Source organism: Mobula birostris, chromosome 15 (assembly GCF_030028105.1).
Source record: "Mobula birostris isolate sMobBir1 chromosome 15, sMobBir1.hap1, whole genome shotgun sequence".
Taxonomy (NCBI): Eukaryota; Metazoa; Chordata; class Chondrichthyes; order Myliobatiformes; family Myliobatidae; genus Mobula; species Mobula birostris.
The window spans coordinates 4,284,085-4,303,635 of NC_092384.1; the positions used below are offsets into that span (position 1 = coordinate 4,284,085).

General features: G+C 46.4%; 1 protein-coding gene across 1 annotated transcript in view; it reads right to left on the reverse strand.

Annotated features, from left to right (window-relative positions):
- Positions 1-6,367: 6,367 nt before the first annotated feature.
- Positions 6,368-19,551, reverse strand: part of necab2 (N-terminal EF-hand calcium binding protein 2) — a 114,714-nt gene continuing 101,530 nt past the window's right edge. The window contains exons 10-13 of the mRNA XM_072279257.1: positions 17,701-17,813; positions 13,018-13,095; positions 10,840-10,931; positions 6,368-9,304 (exon numbers count right to left, since the gene is read on the reverse strand). Of these exons, the coding sequence (XP_072135358.1) occupies positions 9,276-9,304; positions 10,840-10,931; positions 13,018-13,095; positions 17,701-17,813 (312 nt within the window). The 3' untranslated portion in view covers positions 6,368-9,275. The remainder of the gene's footprint in view (positions 9,305-10,839; positions 10,932-13,017; positions 13,096-17,700; positions 17,814-19,551) is intronic.

A 19,551-nucleotide genomic window follows, 5' to 3' on the forward strand; every position in this document is an offset into this window, starting at 1 on the left:
GAATTAGTTACTAACTTCCTCTAATTCCCATGGACGTGTAAGCAGGGCTTCGCTGATGTCTCCTTTGAAAGGCTGAACCTACTTGAGATGCTCATGAACGTCAGCACAGCTCATACACGGTACAATAATATCCACCACTTCCCGGCAGAGGCCAGACTCCCAGAGTTGCTTCAAGTCAGAATCAGAATCATATTTATTATCCCTGACTTAAATGACGTGAATGTTAAAATTTCATAGTAGCAGTGCAGTAGAAAGACATAACATTACTGAAAGTTACAAACCAAAAGGAAAAAGAAATACTGTTCATGAGTTCATGGACCAATTAGAAATCTGATAGTGGAGGGGAAAAAACTGTTTCTGGGTAGCTGAGTGTGTGTCTTCAGACTCCTGTACCTCCTCCATGATAATAGTGTCTATGCTGATTAACAGAAGTCTGTAAACTTGCACTTTACTCAGACATAAGGAGAACAGCAGGGCCCCTGTCACCACACTGTTCGAAAGTCTGAACGGAAATATTCCATTTTTATACAGAATTGACTGGCAGTTACAGATGTTGATCATTTGGTAAACTGTGTAGTTTGAATTCCTTACTTGCAAGATCAATCGCCATTGACAATGCAGATGTTAAAAGTCAATAGAAACCACAAGCTAGCAACTGATGATACTTTGAAGTTAGTAAGGTAATTGTCCTTTAGTTAGTGCGTGTTCCTTGAATCACATAATTCACCTCCATAAGCAAAATGATGCCACCTGCTATGCAAAGGGAAGCCATGTTCTTCAGAGAGCTTTCTTGCCTGGGCGGTCTGCACTCTCTCTGCACTCTATCCTTAACCCTGGTCCTGCTGCAACTTTCACACTCCCTCCGGTTGTCTTGTAGAAGACAATGCCAATCTTACTAAATGTCAACAGCACGGAACGTGTGAAACTCTGTGACACTTTCATCGGGGCGATTGGTTGTTGTATCATGACGAGGCACCAGGGTTGTGCAGGCCAGTGCTTCGCTGAGCAATCGCAGGCAAGAGATTAAAGTGAATGTTACAAATTACAACCACTAGTAAAGAGTGAAGCCAGCGAAAGGGTCTGTATGGCAATGATAGATTGCTGTGTATTTCCTTCGCAATCGCTCTAACCTTATCAGCTGCTACCCGGATACGCACAGTTAAATTAATGATATTCTCAGGCACATTAAAAATGTATGTGCAGCACTCCGAAGGCATAGTGACAGCTAGTCTAATTATTACAGTTGCACTGGCTGCAAGGTTGCAAACTTTTGTCAAAGCAAAATAATTTGCCTACTTGAGTGAAATAGGAGGAAGGTAGCTATGCTGCCTTAGCAGTTTTGAGATACCCACATCACATATCCGCTAAAATATTTCCCAGTGTCAGATCGGGAAGAAAAGCCAAAGGAAAATGAAATCTGGGCTTCAATCAGGCAACAACTTACAACGGGAAAACTTAAAACTTGTGCACATTCTTCAGTACAGTTTGGGAAAGGATCATTTAAAATAAACTGTAGTGGAGGCTATGTGAGCAGGTGGTGGGTGGTTGTATGAGCAGCTGGTATGTCACAAGTCCTGGTTATGTGACCACTGACACCAGGCAGACAATCTCTGAAAAGTTTTGGTAATGGATGGGGTCACCCATCTTGTAAAGACACTGCCCAGTAGAAGGCAATGACAAACCACTTCTGTAGAAAAATTTGCCAAGAACAGTCATGGTCATAAACTATGATTATCTGTATCATACGGCATGACACATAACAACGATGATCAAACAAACACAGGACACCCTACCGCCTTCTCATGGTTTAATTTCTCAGACTACAGGTATGCAAGCGTTTACTTAGCCCGTTTTCTATCCACTTCTCAAAATACTTAACACATTCTGGATCATAATGTACAAACATACACACTACAGGAGTCTTTTTACAGGGCCTGGACAGGGGACTCTCACACTAACATTCACCCACACACAATCAAGCCACTCACCCATACTTAGGAATTCCATTTTTGTACAGCATGTCATGCTCCCACGTGATCTGACCTGGTCAGATGTTCTCTCTTGTTTTCCTATTCCCATAGGATCCAATCAGATCCGGGGTAACAGATCATTCTCTTTTAATGCTCTACCCTGCTTCCTGTGGAGTGCAGGTCTAGGGAAACCTCCTTTTCCCACATCCGTGGAATGTCACCCAGTCCGGAGATTAAAATCTCCCTTTCCTTCATCTATGAGATGCCACTTACTCCGGGAAAACCTCCTTTTCCTTCACCCGTGGGATGCCATCGAGTCCGGGAAATCTCCTTTTCCTTTACCCATGGTGTGCCACCTATTCCAGGGAAACCTCCTTTTCCAGCACTTATAGGATGCCACCCAGTCCAGGAAATTTCCTTCTAGAAAATGAGTGTCAAAAGGGCAACATTACAACAGTTATGGGGGATTTCAATATGCAAGTAGATTGGGAAACTCAGGTTGGTGCTGATTTTGAATCCTAAGAAAGAGAATTTGTAGATTGCCTACAAGATTGCTTTTTGAGCCCACTAGGGGATCAGCTATTCTTGATTGGGTCTTGTGTAATCCACCAAATGTGGTCAGGGAGCTTAAGATAAAGGAACTCTTAGGAGACAGTGATCATAATATCATAGGAGAGAAAGAATGTCAAATGTATCAGTATAAGGTGGAGTAAAGGGAATTGCAGAGGCATGAGAGTGAAGCTGGTCAAAGTTGATAGGAAGGGGACACTAGCAGAGATGACAACAGAGCAGGAATGGCTGGAGTTTCTGGCAGCAATTCAGAAGGTACAGGATGGATTACACCCCAAAGAGGTGCTCTAAAGGCACGATGATGCAACCATGTTTGAAAAAGGAAGGCAAAGCCAACATAAAAGCAAAAAAGAAGTCATAGAGTCATAGAGCACTACAGCACAGAAACAGGCCCTTTGGCCCATCTAGTCTGTGCCACACCATTATTCCGCCTAGTTCCACCAATCTACACCATAAGACTGTAAGACATAGGAGCACAATTAGGCCATCTGGCCCATCGTGTCTGCTCCGCCATTCAATCATGGCTGATCCTTATTTCTATATCTTCCTCAACCCCAGTTCCTGGCCTTCTCCCTGTGACCTTTGATGCCATGTCCAATCAAGAACCTATCAATCTCTGCCTTAGATATACCCAACGACCTGGCCTGCACAGCTGCATATGGCAACAAATTCCACAAATTCACCACCCATCGTCTAAAGAAATTTCTCTACATCTCTGTATTCATAGGGTGCCCTTCTAACCTGAGACTGTGCCCCCTTGTCCTAGACTCTCTCACCATGGGAAATATCCTTCCCACATCTACTCTGTCTATGCCTTTCAACATTTGAAAGGTTTCAATGAGATCCCCCCTCATCCTTCTGAATTCCAGTGAGTACAGACCCAGAGCTATCAAACGTTCCTTGTATGATAACCCTTTCATTCCTGGAATCATCCTTGTGAACCTCCTCTGGACCGTTTCCAGTGTCAGTACATCTCTTCTAAGATGAGGGGCCCAAAACTGTCCACAATACTCAAGGTGAGGCCTCACCAGTGCCTTATAAAACCTCAGTATCACATCCGTGCTCTTGTATTCTGGATCTCTCGAAAGATATAATAAAGTCATATAATAAAGCAAAATTAGTGAATTGGGAAGCTTTTAAAACCCAACAGAAGGTAGCTAAGAAACACATAAGGAGGGAAAAGATATCATGGCAAGCTAGCTATTAATATAAAAGAGAATACCAAAAGTTTTTTTTTTCAGATATATAAAGAGTAAAAGAGAGGCGAGGGTAGATATCGGACTACTAACAAATGATGCTGAAGAAGTAGTAATGGGGAACATGGAAAGGGCAGACAAACTGAATGAATATTTTGCATCATTTACACTCGCAGTGTGCTGGAAGTTCAAGATTGGCCAAAGGCAGAAGAGAGTATAGTTCCTATTACTAGGGAGAAGGTACTTAAGGAAACTGAAGTTCAGAAGGTAGATAAGTTACCTGGACCAGATGGATTACACTCCAGGGTTCTGAAAGAGAAAGCTGAAGAGGTTGTGAAGGCACTAGTAATCATCTTTCAAAAATCAATAGATTACAGCATGGTTCCGGCGACTTGAAAATTGCAAATGTTACTCGACTCTTAAAGAAGGAAGGGAGGCAGAAGAAAGGAAATTGTAGGCCGGTTAGCTTGACCTCAGTGATTGGGAAGATGATGGAGTCAATTGCTGAGGATGATGTTTTGAGATACTTGGAGGCACATGATAAAATGGGCCAAGTCATCAAGGTTTCCTTAAGGGAAAATATTACCTGACAATTCTTTAAGGAAGTAACGTGCAAGATAGACAAAGGAGAATCATTGGATGTTGTGTACTTGGATTATCAGAAGGCCTTTGACAAGGTGCTGCACATGAAGCTACTTAACAAGATATCAGCCCATAGTATTATTGGAAAGTTACCAGCATAGATAAAGCTGTGGCTAATTGGTAGGAGGCAAAGAGTGGGAAAAAAGGGGGCCTTTTCTGGTTGGCTGCCAGTGACTAGTGATGTTCCCCAGGGGTCTGTGTTGTGATTGCTTCTTTTTACATTATATGTCAATGACTTGGATGATGGAATTGATGATTTTGTGGCCAGGTTTGTGGACAATACAAAGGTAGATGGAGAGGCAGGTAGTGTTGAGGAATCAGGGAGGCTGCAGAAGGACTGAGACAGATTAATGGAATGGGCAAAGAAGTGGCAGATGGAATACAGTGTAAGGTCATGCACTTTGGTAGGAAGAAAAAAAGTACAGTATAGACTATTTTCCAATTGGGGAGAAAATTCAAAAATCCAAGGTGCAAAAGGGACTTGGGAGTCCTTATGCAGGATTCCCTTGCAGGTTAAATTGGTGACAGGGAAAGCAAATGAAATGTTGGCATTCATTTTGAGAGGACTAGAATATAAAAGCAAGGATGTGATTCTAAGGCTTTACAAAACACTGGTGAGGCTTCACTTGGAGTATTGTGAGCAGTTTTGGGCCCCTTATCTAAGAAAGGATGAGCTGACATTGGAGAGGACTCAAATGACGCTCACAAAAATCATTCCACAATGAAAGGCTCATCACAAGAGGAGTGTTTGAAAGCTCTGAGCTGTACTCACTGGATTTTAGAAGAATGAGGGAGGATCTGTTGAAACCTATCGAGTGTTGAAAGGCCTTGATAGAATGGCTGTGGAGAGGATGTTTCCTGTGATGGGGGAGTCTAGGCCCAGAGGGGACAGCCTCATAATAGATCGACATCCATTTAGAACAGAGATGAGGAGGAATTTCTTTGGCCAGAGGGTGATGAATTTGTGGAATTCGTTGCCACAGGTAGCTGTGCAGGCCAGGTCATTGGGGTGTATTTAAGGTGGAGGTTGATAGCTTCTTGAATCTGGGAAGAAGGTAAGGGAATGGGTTTGAGACGGAAATGGATTTGCCATGATTAAAGGGCAGAGTAGACTCATTGAGCTGAATGGCCTAATTTTGCTTCTGTTTTATGACCTCATGGTTTTCAACCCTGTCTGGGGTAACATCTCATCTCTTACACCTGTGGGAAGTTATCTGGTCCAGGGCAGCCTCTTTTTAATGTGCTCCTCTGGGATCCAATCTAGTCCATAGGAACTTCTTTTCTAAGCTGCAGGTTTCTGATGTTGGCAACTATAGACTAGATTGTTGGTGTACCTTGACTTCTCCACACAGGAGGAACCTTGTACTTTAGCAGCAGGCTCAGTACTTCACTCAAGTATGAGCTGCCTAGGATTTAGGATTGATCAGCTCCATTCCTTTCTCCCATACAACGAACTCAAGGGTTAGCCTTCTCAGTGGAACCTCCAAGTAACTGTCGCCACTGATTAACCAGACCCTGAAAACTTGCTCTCAATCCTCAATCATAACTTATTTGACTTCTGCAGAAGGGGATCAGCAGGGCCCCTGTCACCACGCTGTTCTGAAGGCTAGAAATGACATTGCTACACAGAATTGACTTGCAGTTATGGATATTGACCAGTTGATGCACTGTGTTTGTTCAGATTCCTACTTGCAAGATCAATTGTCATTCACAATGTAGGTGCTCAAAGTCAATAGAAATTACAAGCCAACAACTGATGATACTTTGAAGTTAGTAATTCTCTCTTAGTTGTTGTATCTGGCTTATCTGGCTTCCATGAGCAAAATGTCTCTGGCCCCATTGCATGCAAAGGGAAGCTATCTGCACTCTATCCACAATCTTTCCTTGCCTAGACACATTCTCTTACCTTGCTGCAACTTCCACAGTAGAAAACAAAAAGATGGCATGACCAGGATGGACAATGAATAGGCTGGGAGAATTAACCGGGTTTAACATTAACTTTATTTCGACAATGCCATGTACGTAATTAATTAGAATGTCCAACAGCAGCACAGAGGGTCCCTGGCTCCCACCCATGTTCATGGTGAAAACCAATGTGCGTTTCTTCCTCTATGTCTTCAGTTATTATTGTTTCCTTGTAACTAATGGGAAACTCAGCTAAATCAACACTTAAAGCAAAAGGGCAAGTTGTCTGACAGCCCCTAGTCATTAACCCTAGAGAGGGGTGCACCTCTCCCCCACCCTGTGAAGAATGGGCTCCACTCCGAGCAGCAGCTCAGTACAAACACAAACTAATCTGCAGATGCTGTTGTCAAAGGAACACTCACAATGCACTGGAGGAACTCAGCAGGTCAGTCAGCATCAGTTGAAATGATTAGTCAACGTTTGTAAGCTCAGTACAAACCACAACAGAAAGAGGGCTTGGGTTTTCTCAGGATACAGCTGACCACCACATGCACATCATCGCGTGCGTGTCTGTCTGTGATTCTGGTTGTCTTTCTCTGTGGATATTTTTGCACGTGGGGTTCTGTTTCTGCAAGTGTCTGTCTGATTCTGTAGGTATTTTTGTCTGTGCCTGTGGGTCACTGTGTCTGTGGCTATCAGGGTGTGGGTGTCTGTCTGAATCTGTGGGTGTTGGTCCAAGTGTGTGGATGGCTGAGTCTGAGGGTGTTTTTGTCTGTGACCATGGGTCACTATCTGAGTCTGTCTGAGTCCAGGGGTCATAGAGTCTGCGGGTCATAGAGTCTGCAGGTCATAAGGTCTGCAGGTCATAGAGTCTGCGGGTCATAGGGTCTGCGGGTCATACGGTCTGTGGGTCATAGAGTCTGTGGGTCATCAGGTCTGTGGGTCATAGAGTCTGTGGGTCATCAGGTCTGTGGGTCATAGAGTCTGCGGGTCATAGGGTCTGTGGGTCATAGGATCTGCGGGTCATAAGGTCTGTGGGTCATAGGGTCTGCGGGTCATAGGGTCTACGGGTAATAGAGTCTGTGGGTCATAGAGTCTGTGGGTCATAGAGTCTGCGGGTCATAGGGTCTGCGGGTCATAGGGTCTGCGGGTCATAGATTCTACGGGTAATAGAGTCTGTGGGTCATAGAGTCTGTGGGTCATAGAGTATGCGGGTCATAGAGTCTGTGGGTCATAGGGTCTGCGGGTCATAGAGTCTGCGGGTCATAGGGTTGGCGGGTCATAGAGTCTGTGGGTCATAGGGTCTGCGGGTCATAGAGTCTGCGGGTCATAGAGTCTACGGGTCATAGAGTCTGCAGGTCATAGGGTCTGCAGGTCATAGGGTCGGCAGGTCATAGGGTCTGCGGGTCATAGGGTCGGCGGGTCATAGAGTCTGCGGGTCTGCGGGTCTGCGGGTCATAGAGTCTACGGGTCATAGAGTCTGTGGGTCATAGAGTCTGTGGGTCATCAGGTCTATGGGTCATAGAGTCTGCGGGTCATAGGGTCTGCGGGTCATAGAGTCTACGGGTAATAGAGTCTGTGGGTCATACAGTCTGTGGGTCATCAGGTCTGTGGGTCATAGAGTCTGCGGGTCATAGGGTCTGCGGGTCATAGGGTCTGCGGGTCATAGGGTCTGCGGGTCATAGAGTCTACGGGTAATAGAGTCTGTGGGTCATAGAGTCTGTGGGTTATCAGGTCTGTGGGTCATAGAGTATGCGGGTCATAGAGTCTGTGGGTCATAGGGTCTGCGGGTCATAGAGTCAGTGGGTCATAGGGTCGGCGGGTCATCAGGTCTGTGGGTCATCAGGTCTGTGGGTCATAGAGTCTGCGGGTCATAGAGTCTACGGGTTATAGAGTCTGTGGGTCATAGGGTCTGCGGGTCATAGGGTTTGCGGGTCATAGAATCTGCGGGTCATAGGGTCTGCGGGTCATAGGGTCTGCGGGTCATAGAGTCTGCGGGTCATCAGGTCTGTGGGTCAGAGATTCTGTGGGTCATAGAGTCTGCGGGTCATAGAGTCTGTGGATATCTGTCTGAGACCGTGTCTGTGGCATCAGCTTCTGTTGGAGTGTGTTTATCAGTGTCTACCTGATTACCTTTTAAGTCCATCATCTCCTGGGTTTCTATTGTCCAAATGATCTGCTGGTGCCTTCGTGGGAAGGCAGGAGGAAGAGAAGGGTAAAGAAATACAGCAGGGGTTGTAGGAGGAGCAAGGGGCAATGGAAAATGGAGATAGCTTACGGGCACCGGAGATCAGAGTGAGGTTTGAGCAGAAGGAAGTGTGGAGAAGAGTACAGGAGGATTGGGAGATGGTTGAAATATATGAGAGATGGGAAGGGACACCCCGGAGGGAGTCATAGATGAGAGAAAACAAGAGGGGTATGAGAGTGGGATCTGTCAGAGAACCTGGAAAATACAATGTGGCATCAAGTTCCATTCCATGACTATTGAACACAAGAACTGAACCAGTTGGGACAATCTCCCGGTCAGGAGGACGTAGGTTCATTGGCTTCAGCTGTAACCCAATTGATCCTCCCAACCGAAATCTTCGCGGCCACGACCAAGGCTCCCTCCAACGACAGTGGCAGATCACACCACATTGAAGGCCGCCAGGCCAGACCGAGACACAATGAGGTCGGACAGAGGCAGCTATGTCCAATCCCACAGCCGTGTCTGCACAGGGATTGGATCAGGACAGATAGAGCAGGTCACTCCGATCTCCCCTAACTGAGCTCCTGTCACTTGTGTAGGGTCTGTCAGACGTGCTCATCTCAGGTAGACAAATTCTCTTTAATAAATAACACGCGCAAAATAGTCAACAAATATTCCCGGAAGTAATGCATTACAAAATAGACCAAGCTCTCAGCCTCTTGAGGTAGCTGCCTTTTCAGTAAGTGACGGTGTGTGTTTGGTCAGTCGGCAGCTCCTTCTGTTCAGCTTCCCGAAACCTCCCAGTTATTTTCCATCCAGAGTGCACCAAGCAGCTTAAAGGAGAGAAAGCAACAGAACGTTAACCATGACCAAGGCAGGGTGGAATCCAATCTAATATCCCAAACTCTCCCCTTCCATTCTCATACAGCTTTCTCCCTATTGCTCAGCACTTGGACGAATTTTACACCCCTTTCCTGAACCACCTTCAATCCAATTCCTCTCCACCTCCCATTCCCTTTGGAACATCATCCAATAATCCCCTCCTTAACTCCGTTCACTATCTCTCTCCAACCAGTCTAATTCCCCCTCCCCATCCCCCACCCAGTCTAATCCCCTCTCCCCAGCCCCACTCAGTTTACTCCCCCACTCCCTATCCCCCACCCAGTCTAATCCCCCTCTCGCCATCCCCACTCAGTCTAATCCCCCCTTCCCATCCCCCACCCAGTCTAATCCCCTCTCACCGTCCCCACCCAGTCTAATCCCCTCTCACTGTCCCCACCCAGTCTAATCCCCTCTCCCCAGCCCCACTCAGTTTACTCCCCCACTCCCCATCCCCCACCCAGTCTAATCCCCTCTCACCGTCCCCACCCAGTCTAATCCCCTCTCACTGTCCCCACCCAGTCTAATCCCCTCTCCCCAGCCCCACTCAGTTTACTCCCCCACTCCCCATCCCCCACCCAGTCTAATCTCCCTCTCGCCATCCCCACTCAGTCTACTCCCCCTCTTCCATCCTCCACACAGTCTAATCCCCCCTTCCCATCCCCCACCCAGTCTAATCCCCTCTCACCATCCCCACCCAGTCTAATCCCCACTCCCCCATCCCTACTCAGTGTAATCCCCTCCCATACCCAGTCTAATCCCACTCTCCATCTCCCACCCAGTCTAATCCCCTCTCACCGTCCCCACCCAGTCTAATCCCCACTCCCCCATCCCGACCCAGTCTAATCCCCTCTCCCCATCCCATACCCAGTCTAATCCCACTCTCCATCTCCCACCCAGTCTAATCCCCTCTCACCGTCCCCACCCAGTCTAATCCCCACTCCCCCATCCCGACCCAGTCTAATCCCCTCCCATACCCAGTCTAATCCCACTCTCCATCTACCACCCAGTCTAATCCCCTCTCACCGTCCTAACCCAGTCTAATCCCACTCTCCATCTACCACCCAGTCTAATCCCCCCTTCCCATCCCCCACCCAGTCTAATCCCCTCTCACCGTCCCCACCCAGTCTAATCCCCCCTTCCCATCCCCCACCCAGTCTAATCCCCTCTCAGCGTCCCCACCCAGTCTAATCCCCTCTCACCGTCCCCACCCAGTCTAATCCCCCCTTCCCATCCCCCACCCAGTCTAATCCCCTCTCACCGTCCCCACCCAGTCTAATCCCACTCCCCCATCCCGACCCAGTCTAATCCCCTCTCCCCATCCCCCACACTGTCAGTCCCTCCAGCATTCCTGGTGAAAGATTCCCCACAGTTTTGTTTGGGAGAGTCCCAGTGATGCTGATGAGCAGCAACACCCATCACGGGACAGATCCTGCACGTTGTGGTGCTTCTGCCCTTCTGCCTTGAGTTCACAGTCCCGGACTCTTACCTGGTATGAGCAATGTAGAGACGGTCTCGGACTGAGTCAGTGCATCGACTTTGACATGTTGGAACACTTTGGCCCTTTTGCTTTGAAGATGTCTGATGGAAAGACAGATGGAGAGGGGAAGTGAGTGAGAACTCTCACCAGCTGGAGGTTGAGAGACTGACTGTGTGCACCTTGCTCTCAGTTTAACAAACAGTGACTACACGGCTGCAGTCAGCACAAAAATATTGAACGTTAGGGGTGGTCAGTGCAGGGAGAACCCTTCACTAGATCCACTGAGTAGATTATGGGTTGATACTGATAGAGATTGGGCACTGGGCACCAGTTTTGGAGATATAATTCAAATCTGCTGCAAACCCTGGAATTCTGAAAATGCACGAAACACTGAGGCCAGACAGCGCCTGTGGAGAAAGAAGCCGAGTCATCATTTCAGACCGAAGGCCCTTACTCAGTCTTCCAGTCCAGAGGAACGATCTCAGCCCAGAACATCGACTGTCTATTTCCTTCCACAGGTGCTGCTTGCCCTGCTGAGTTCCTGCAGCTTGGTGTGTGTTACTTCAGATTCCAGCATTCCCAGGCTGTATCTCCCTTCCTCAGCTGTAGACAGAAGCACTTTGTTTAATTTGGCATCACATCCAACGCAGACACCTGGCTCTTTCTTTAGATGCTGCCAGTCAAGAGCTCAGGGTACAGAATTAACCATCAAGTGGCCGGACGGTGGAGATGAACCAGCTGCCAGTGGCAAGGGGATTTCACTGCCCTTTCCCTATGGCAAGGGTGGGATTGTACATGAGTGAGAGAGATGGCGGATTTCTGTGGCTGTGTGATTGATGGGGTGGGTGCAAAATGGGCTGAGTACACTTGAGTTGAGAAGGGTCAGTTACATCCCAGTAAAACCAGTAAGTTCCTGAAAAATGTGAAGCTTAATTCTCTGTAGTAGTAGTTGCAATGTGAATTGGGAATGAGAGATACAAGGAGAGGAAAATTAAAGAAAAAAGGATAAAAGGAGGAAACAAGACAGGCAAAGAGGGAGCTACATAAGAAGTCTGGCAACAAACATTAAATGCCAATCCAAAAATTGTCCAGATGTATGAGAACAGGTAAAGGAATGTAGGGGAAACTTTGCTATTGGAGTCTAGGAAGAAATTGCTGCTGGAGGTTCCACAGAGGAAGAGGAGGTTAAGGTTCTCAGAAGGATGAAGCTTGCTAAAGCAGACGGACTGGAAAGATGAGCTGCTTCTAAAGTGCAGCCTTGACCTTCCTGGTGGAGGCAGATTTAGGAACAAGATGGAATGGAATTAGCTATATTTCATGGATTTGGAATTAATGTGTGTGGGAATTTTCTTTTTCAGAGGTAAGTGAACCTCTAGAAATCAATACCCTGAAGATCTTGGAGGCTGGATGATTAAGGGGATTTAAGGAGTGCATAACTAAACTTCTGCACAATTGGAGAGTTGAGAGCCATGAGAGACTGACACAGAGGAGGAGCTGAGCTCTGGGGCAGATCGGACATGATCATAATAAATGGTGGGGCAGGGTTGAAAGGCCTTACCCCTTTTGTTATGGACGGGCACATAATGATTAGTGATCAGAATGCAAGCTGCATCTCCATAACTTTGTAGACTTCATTGATGAAGTACCAAAGAGGGCCAGATTGGGAAATGTAGTTGATGCGACTCAGGATGGACTTCCAGAAGGAAAGGTGTGGGGATTTTGGAGAGGGCATGGAAGAAGTTCACGGAAGTGATTCCAGGAATGAGGCACTGTAGAGAGGCTGGAAAAGCTAGTGTCATTCTCCTTGGAGCAGGGGAGTTTGTGAGGGGACCTGATGGAGGCATTAAAAACCGAAGAGATCACAGATGAAGTAACAAGACTGTCTCAGTGATGGAGAGCCCAAGAGGATGAGGACTCAGAGGACACGGTGGGTACGGGCTACAGAACTGCTGGTGGTGGAAATGTGTGTGGGGCTTCTAAATTACGTGGCTGGGGGATGTGGGAGAAGTTCCATTACAGTGACGGCTAGGCAGCTGAATTAGTAAGTGAATGGCTGTGAAGCGGGAAGTGAGTAGGGCTAATTGGACTGCTCCCACACAGAGATGGAATGGACACATAGGGTGGAGTTACTGTGATGGAGAGCTAGGGATTCCCAGAGCGGGGGAGGATTCCCACTGTGTCACTTACTGCTTCCATTGTTCCTCGCTCTCCCAAAACTCATAGACGACATAGGTCAATTTGTCCGGTAACCTAACCGCCGTAACACTGTGGGAAGAAACAAGAAGGGAAAAAATATTTCTATCCATCCACAGCATGGCACCAAAAACTCAGATGAAGGGACTGGAATGGGGAGTAAATAAAAGTGGGAATGACCAACGTCGGGAGAGATCATTCTAGTGACTAATTATAGCAATTAAACTCTGAGGACGGTCAGTGTTAGGAATGGACTGTAATGGGAATGGTCAGTGTGGGATGGGTCTGTATTGGAATAGTAAGTGTGGGAATGGTCTGTAATGGGAATGGTCAGTGTTCGAATGGTTAGTGATGGGAACGGGTGGTGTAGAAATGGTCAGTGTGGGAATAGCCGGTGAGAATGTTCAGTGTTACCTATGGTCAGTGTTGAAATGGCCACTGGAGAATGATGTTTGGGGAATGGGCAATATCGGGAATTGGCAATGGAGGGAATGGTCAGCGTAGAAAATAAACTGGGTGGGGGGGGAAGAATGTAGGAGCATATCTACGGAAAATAGCGCCTATGGCAAGCACTGAAATTGCGCCCCTGTCCAAACATCTGACACTCATCTTTTAGATAACTTTACCATAATATCAGCTCAAAAATACAAGTCAAGCTTGTTAATCTTTTAATTAACAAATTATGGCACCACATGAAAATTATAACTGCACCTTCCTTGCTTTCACTGATGCAAATTGGTCTATGATGTGATCAAAGTCAGTTTTTTTCAGTTTCTTCTCTTTCTACACTCAGCAGAGCAAGATCACAGAGTCTGCCTTGACCCATGGAGGCTCTCAAATACAAAAGTATTAGTTTTAACTTGCTGAATGATCTCTCACAGCTGGTGATGGAAACTTTGGTAGTTAGCATTATCTGAATAACAATGCGGAGATTGGGGAAGACACTCTCATCTCCATACTGAACAATAAATTCAAGAAGCTCTTCAGGTCTTGATATTTTCATGTTTACCCACCTTGATAGCAACATTTTGCAATTCAAAATTTCTTCATATAGCTGCTGTCCACCAACATCAGAGCTGTACAATTCACCCAAGTTTTTGCACTTCTTCTTTAGGTCGTTACTGTCGGCGCCGTAACACAGTCCCTCGACATCGAGAAGGAACCCAAACTTGACGTCAGTGTCATGCAAGCGAGTGAACCTTTCGTCCATTTCTCTGTGAAGATGGTCGAGTGTTCCCTTCATGACTCTTTCCATTTCCTCCTTAGCTGTTAACCCAGCGTCTCTCGAGTTCTCATCAGCCGTTCATTTTTTCCATCTCTGACGTCTTTCAACTTCAATATTCCATTCTTGACAGAGACCGACTCCTCCTTCTAATGACTCGCTGATCAACACTTCTCTTTTATCATAAAAATGATCTTGGAGGGCTTTCAAATCCAGGGCAGCATCGTGGAAGTTCATGCTAGGATCCTGCAGCCTCTTTTGAATACGGTCAACGCAAATAAGTACTTTGTTCCAAAATCCTAGCAAAATCAGAAAATCGTAACTCAACATGCGGTTGTACAGCTGCCTTGTGTCACTTTTTGTTTCACTGGTCTTGTTTTCATTGTCTGTCATGTCCTGCAGAACTTGAAGTATCTCCTCAAGTTACTTGTTGACGGACTTCACTGCTTCTGTCCTTGCACTCCACCTGGTTTCGGACTCGGACTTAACACCCACAGGCACGGTGTTTTTGAGATTTTCCCAGCGCTGTGTTGAACGAGAGAAAAACACGAAGAGAGCTTCGATGGTTCCAAAAAATGTGACCATCATTATATCCTGCTTGGCTGCATGTACACCCATCATGTTGAGTTAGTGATTGTCGCAATTCACAAACACTGCCAGGTTGTTTTTCTCACTTATTCTTTGGTGAACACCACTTCTGTGTCGAGCCATCACAGCAGCGTTGTCATAGCACTGTGACTGACAACCTTGTAGCTCCATTTCGTCCTTCTCTAGCTGTTTCAAGATGTCTTCAACCAAGCTCTCAGCATCCTTCTGGCTTATCTGGATAAAACCAAGGAAGGACTCTCTAACACGGACTGTTTTCCTCTCAAAATCAACTTCCGTATACCTCACTACTCTGACATCTGCTCACGGTGTGCCTGATCAGGAGTCGAGTCGTACATGAGGCCATAGTACTTGGCTTTACGAATGCTTCGCAGTAAACTCTGGTGAACAGTGGATGCCATCATGTGGATGAATTCGTTCTGGACACTCAGTGAAAGATAAGACGTGGATCCAGGAGGACTTTCCAAATGAGTGAGGTGTTCTTTTATGACAGGGTCAAAGATGGCCAGTAGTTTCAGTAAGCCAAGGAAATTTCCCACATTGGAGTCATTGTCCAGCTGAAGTGACTCCGTGTCCTTGCAAAGCCAGGTTCTGAGTCGTAAGGAATTTTATGCAGTGAAGGATTCTCATCAAGATATCACACCACTTCTGCTTTTCTTTCTCAATCTGTGACTGAAATACTGCGTCAATAACTCCTGTTTCCAGCTAAATTTCTTTCCATTTCTTTCCACTGTGTGAAGCATTCCCAATTATTCTTGGCATTTTCACGAACACTAATCCTTTCAGTGCTTTCCACTGGTTGAATCCACTTTCCTGCTCCAATGATGCAATTATACAGAAAGTTTGAAGTTAGTAACTCATTTCCCTCTACCTTAGGCCACAAACTTATCAATCACCCCTGATGAGTTACTAACTTCAAAACTTTCTGCATAATCACTGAAAGAGTTGAACTGCATGTGTATGTAACGAGAGCTGTATAACTCATCTCCTTCTACCTTAGGCCCGAACATATCAATCACCCCTGCTCTGGACACTTTCTGGAGATCCAAGATCCATATGCTCCATGACCGCTGGACTAAGTGTGTAAATGTAGGAGGGGACTATGTTGAAAAACAAATGTGCTAGTTTTTCTAAAATTGACTCCTTCTATCTTAGGCCACGAACTTATCAATCACCCCTTGTACTTCGAACCCAGATTTATTATTTCTGTTCTCACTGCATCAGGCAGAATTGCTTTTCCAGTATCCTTGTCGAACTTCAGAAGTCCAATGTCATGCTGTTCAATCACTTCTGGTATGATAATTCGAGGCTCTTTGACACCATCCAGTTCACTAGGTTCAGTGTCGTCAGGTTCAATCTCGTCAGGTAAAATCTCGTCAATAAACTCAACATCACCACCACCAGCATCGTCTTCCCCTCCTGTCATGTCCATGTTCTCTGTGGCAGCCTCACTCTTAATCTTGTCATACTCAGATTTATCTGACTTGACTTCCTCCTCGGCTTGTGACGCATTTGTACTTGATCCACCTTCGGATTCTAACAAATTTGTAGCAGGTGCAGGCGACTCCATGGAACATATCGAACTACTTGTTCCAGGCTTTTCAAAGAAGGGCATGAAGAACTTGCTCGACTTCTTGGCTTCCTTCACCTCCAACTTTCGTCTCTTCCGTCCTTCAGCTCCACTTTCCTTCTTCTTCATGAAGAAACGTTTCATGGTCATACACAATGTTCTGAAATAAGGCCATCCTAGTGCTTCTCACCCATGATAATCAAACATCTGAAGAAAATTCTTCTTTCACTATCCGAGGATGGCTTGTCTGACTTTAATAGAAACAGCTCAGTGATGCTCCCTTCAAGTGGCGCCCAGGGCAGGTGCCATACCTTAGACACGCCACGGGGGGAATGGTCAATGGTGAAAGATGTTTGGGGAATGGTCAATGTTAGAAATTATCAGTGTTGGGAATGGTCAGCGGGGAAATGGTCAGTAGGGAATGATGTTTGGAGAATGGGCAGTGTTAAGATATGGTCAGTGTTGGGAATGGTCAGTGTGGGAATGGTGTTTGGAATAGTCTGTGGTGAATGGACAGTGGTCAATAGACAGTGGTGAGTGGTCAGTGGTGAATGGTCTGTGGTGAATGGTCAGTGCTGAGTGGTCAGTGGTCAGTGGGGATTGGACAGAGGTGAGTGGTCTGTGGTCAGTGGTCAGTGGGTAATGGTCAGTGGTGAATGGTCTGTGGTGAGTGGTCAGTGGTCAGTGGGTAATTGTCAGTGGTGAATGGTCTGTGGTGAGTTATCAGTGGTGAGTGGTCTGTGGTCAGTGGGTAATGGTCTGTGGTGAATAGTCAATGGTGAGTGGACAGTGGTGAATGGTCAGTGGGTAATGGACAGTGGTGAATGGTCTGTTGTGCATGGACAGTGGCGAGTGGTCAGCAGTGAGTGGTCAGTGGTGAGTGGTCAGTGGGGAATGGTCTGTTGTGCATGGACAGTGGTGAATGGTCAGCAGTGAGTGGTCAGTGGGGAATGGTCAGTGGTGAGTGGTCGGTGGTGAGTGGTCAATGGTGAGTGGTCAGTGGGGAATGGACAGTGGTGAATAGTCAGCAGTGAGTGGTCAGTGGTGAATGGACAGTGGTGAATGGTCAGCAGTGAGTGGTCAGTGGGTAATGGACAGTGGTAGGATAGTAAGCATTTCCTCTGTTGTACTTTCCTTTTTTGGATATCCCACCCAACCAGGAAATGCTAATCTGCTCTCTTTACACTGGCCTGTACTTTCTCCATTGATACTGAGCTGTTGTTGTCTAACATCCATAGGCGATGAGCAGAGTGTAATGGCCCTGAGTGAGTGGACTCACTGGAAGCAGTCTCTCTGTGCCGACACATCCTTCAGATATTGCTTCAGAGAGTTGCCAAACTCTGCCAGGTGCTTCTGCCCAATGGTCATATGCTGGCGTACAAGGAAGAGATGCTGCAGAGAGAGAGAGGAAATACAGAAGCAACATCAACAGAATGAGCAGATGGTTAAAGTGCTGCAAGTCAGTGAAGTAAGGCCATTGGTTATTACATTCCACCACCGACACTGTTTGTACTATCTATAGTATGCACTGTAGCAGCTCAGTGAGACTCCTTAGACAACACCTTCCAAATCCACCACCTCTTATATTGAATTATTTATTTGTTTGTTTGGATTTGATTTATTTGCACAGCACAGAATAGGCCCTTCGAGTTGTGCCGTCCTATAGCCCCTGACAAACTTGTTTTAATGCTAATCTAATCATGGGACAATTTACAATGACCAATTAACCTATCTAGTACATCTTTGGACTGTGGGAGGAAACCAGAGGACCCGGAAAAATGCATGCGTTCCTCCGGGAGGACGTATAGAGGTTATTTATAGAGGATGCCAGGGCTGATCTCCAAAGTCCAATGTCCGGAGCTGTAATAGAGATAAGTTAATCGCTATGCTACTATGGCACCTCCGCCAACTGGAAGGACAGGGGCAGCAAAACCATGGGGAACATCTGCAGCTCGACGTTGCTCTCCAAGTCACACACCATCCTGACTTGATATTGCACTGCTGTCCAAGGCAAAATCATGGAAAGCACTTTGACAATATTGCTACACCGATAGGACCCTCTCCAATGCAATGACCCATGTCAATTCTTTCCATCCTGTTCACCTTCACTGTGCATTTCTTCAAGAATGTTAATAGTCACAGGTTCCTGCCTCTTTGGCCATTACCCGTTCTCATATCTACCTCCTCGCAGAGCAGGAGATTGAGCATCTTGATGACCAGACGCCGTTGCCACTGCTATCGGACCCCTGATCTAACCTCCTCTTTCTCATCTCCATCCCAGCATTGCTACCGGGTTCTCAGACTCTGAGCTTTACCCCTCTCACCTATTCCATTATTGCCTGTAGCATTTTTTGCCTACTTCAGAATGCACTAAACCTCTTCTCAATTTTGTTGGTTGGTGCCTTCACTGTGTGTATTGTACTTATTTTGATCACGTCCACTGTTTATTCTGTGAGCTTCAACCGAACAAGTAACGCTTTGGCATGTAGGACAATAAGCACATTTAAATCTGAATGTAACCTTAAGGTGCTTCCCAACCCAGAGCTTATAAAATCCTGGAAATCACTTTGGTGACCTCAGTACACAAAACAAGAGACTCTGCAATGCATAACCGCATAACCCCATGCATCATTTAAGGTGCATGTTCTGATAATACACCATTTAGCACATCACCCATGGTGTCATCCAGAACACTGTCTGCTACATAATACATTCCATTACTCCATCCAGACCCTGATCACACTTTGGGGGCTGTGCGAACAATCACAGGAAACATGTCTGCATTAAGATGTACTGGCCACCAGCAGTGGTATAAGGCAGCTTGGAATCAATGGTTTGGAGTCATTGTGTGAGTTAGCACCTCCTCATCACTTTGAGAGAGTGGATCACATAGCAACATTTTATATTTACCATGGTAACAGTCGGACCAGGAGTCAGACCTCTGACTGGTCCCATCCCGTCCATGCTGACCCACTCTTCTGCCAAAGGCCACTTACCTGAACCCATATCATATCCCTACAGCCACTGCCATCCATGTACCTATCCAAAAGCAGAATTTGACGTTTCTGGTCCGCCCCATTCAGGGAGACAGAGTGGATCTGGGATTGACCATCCACATGCTGGGATCCAC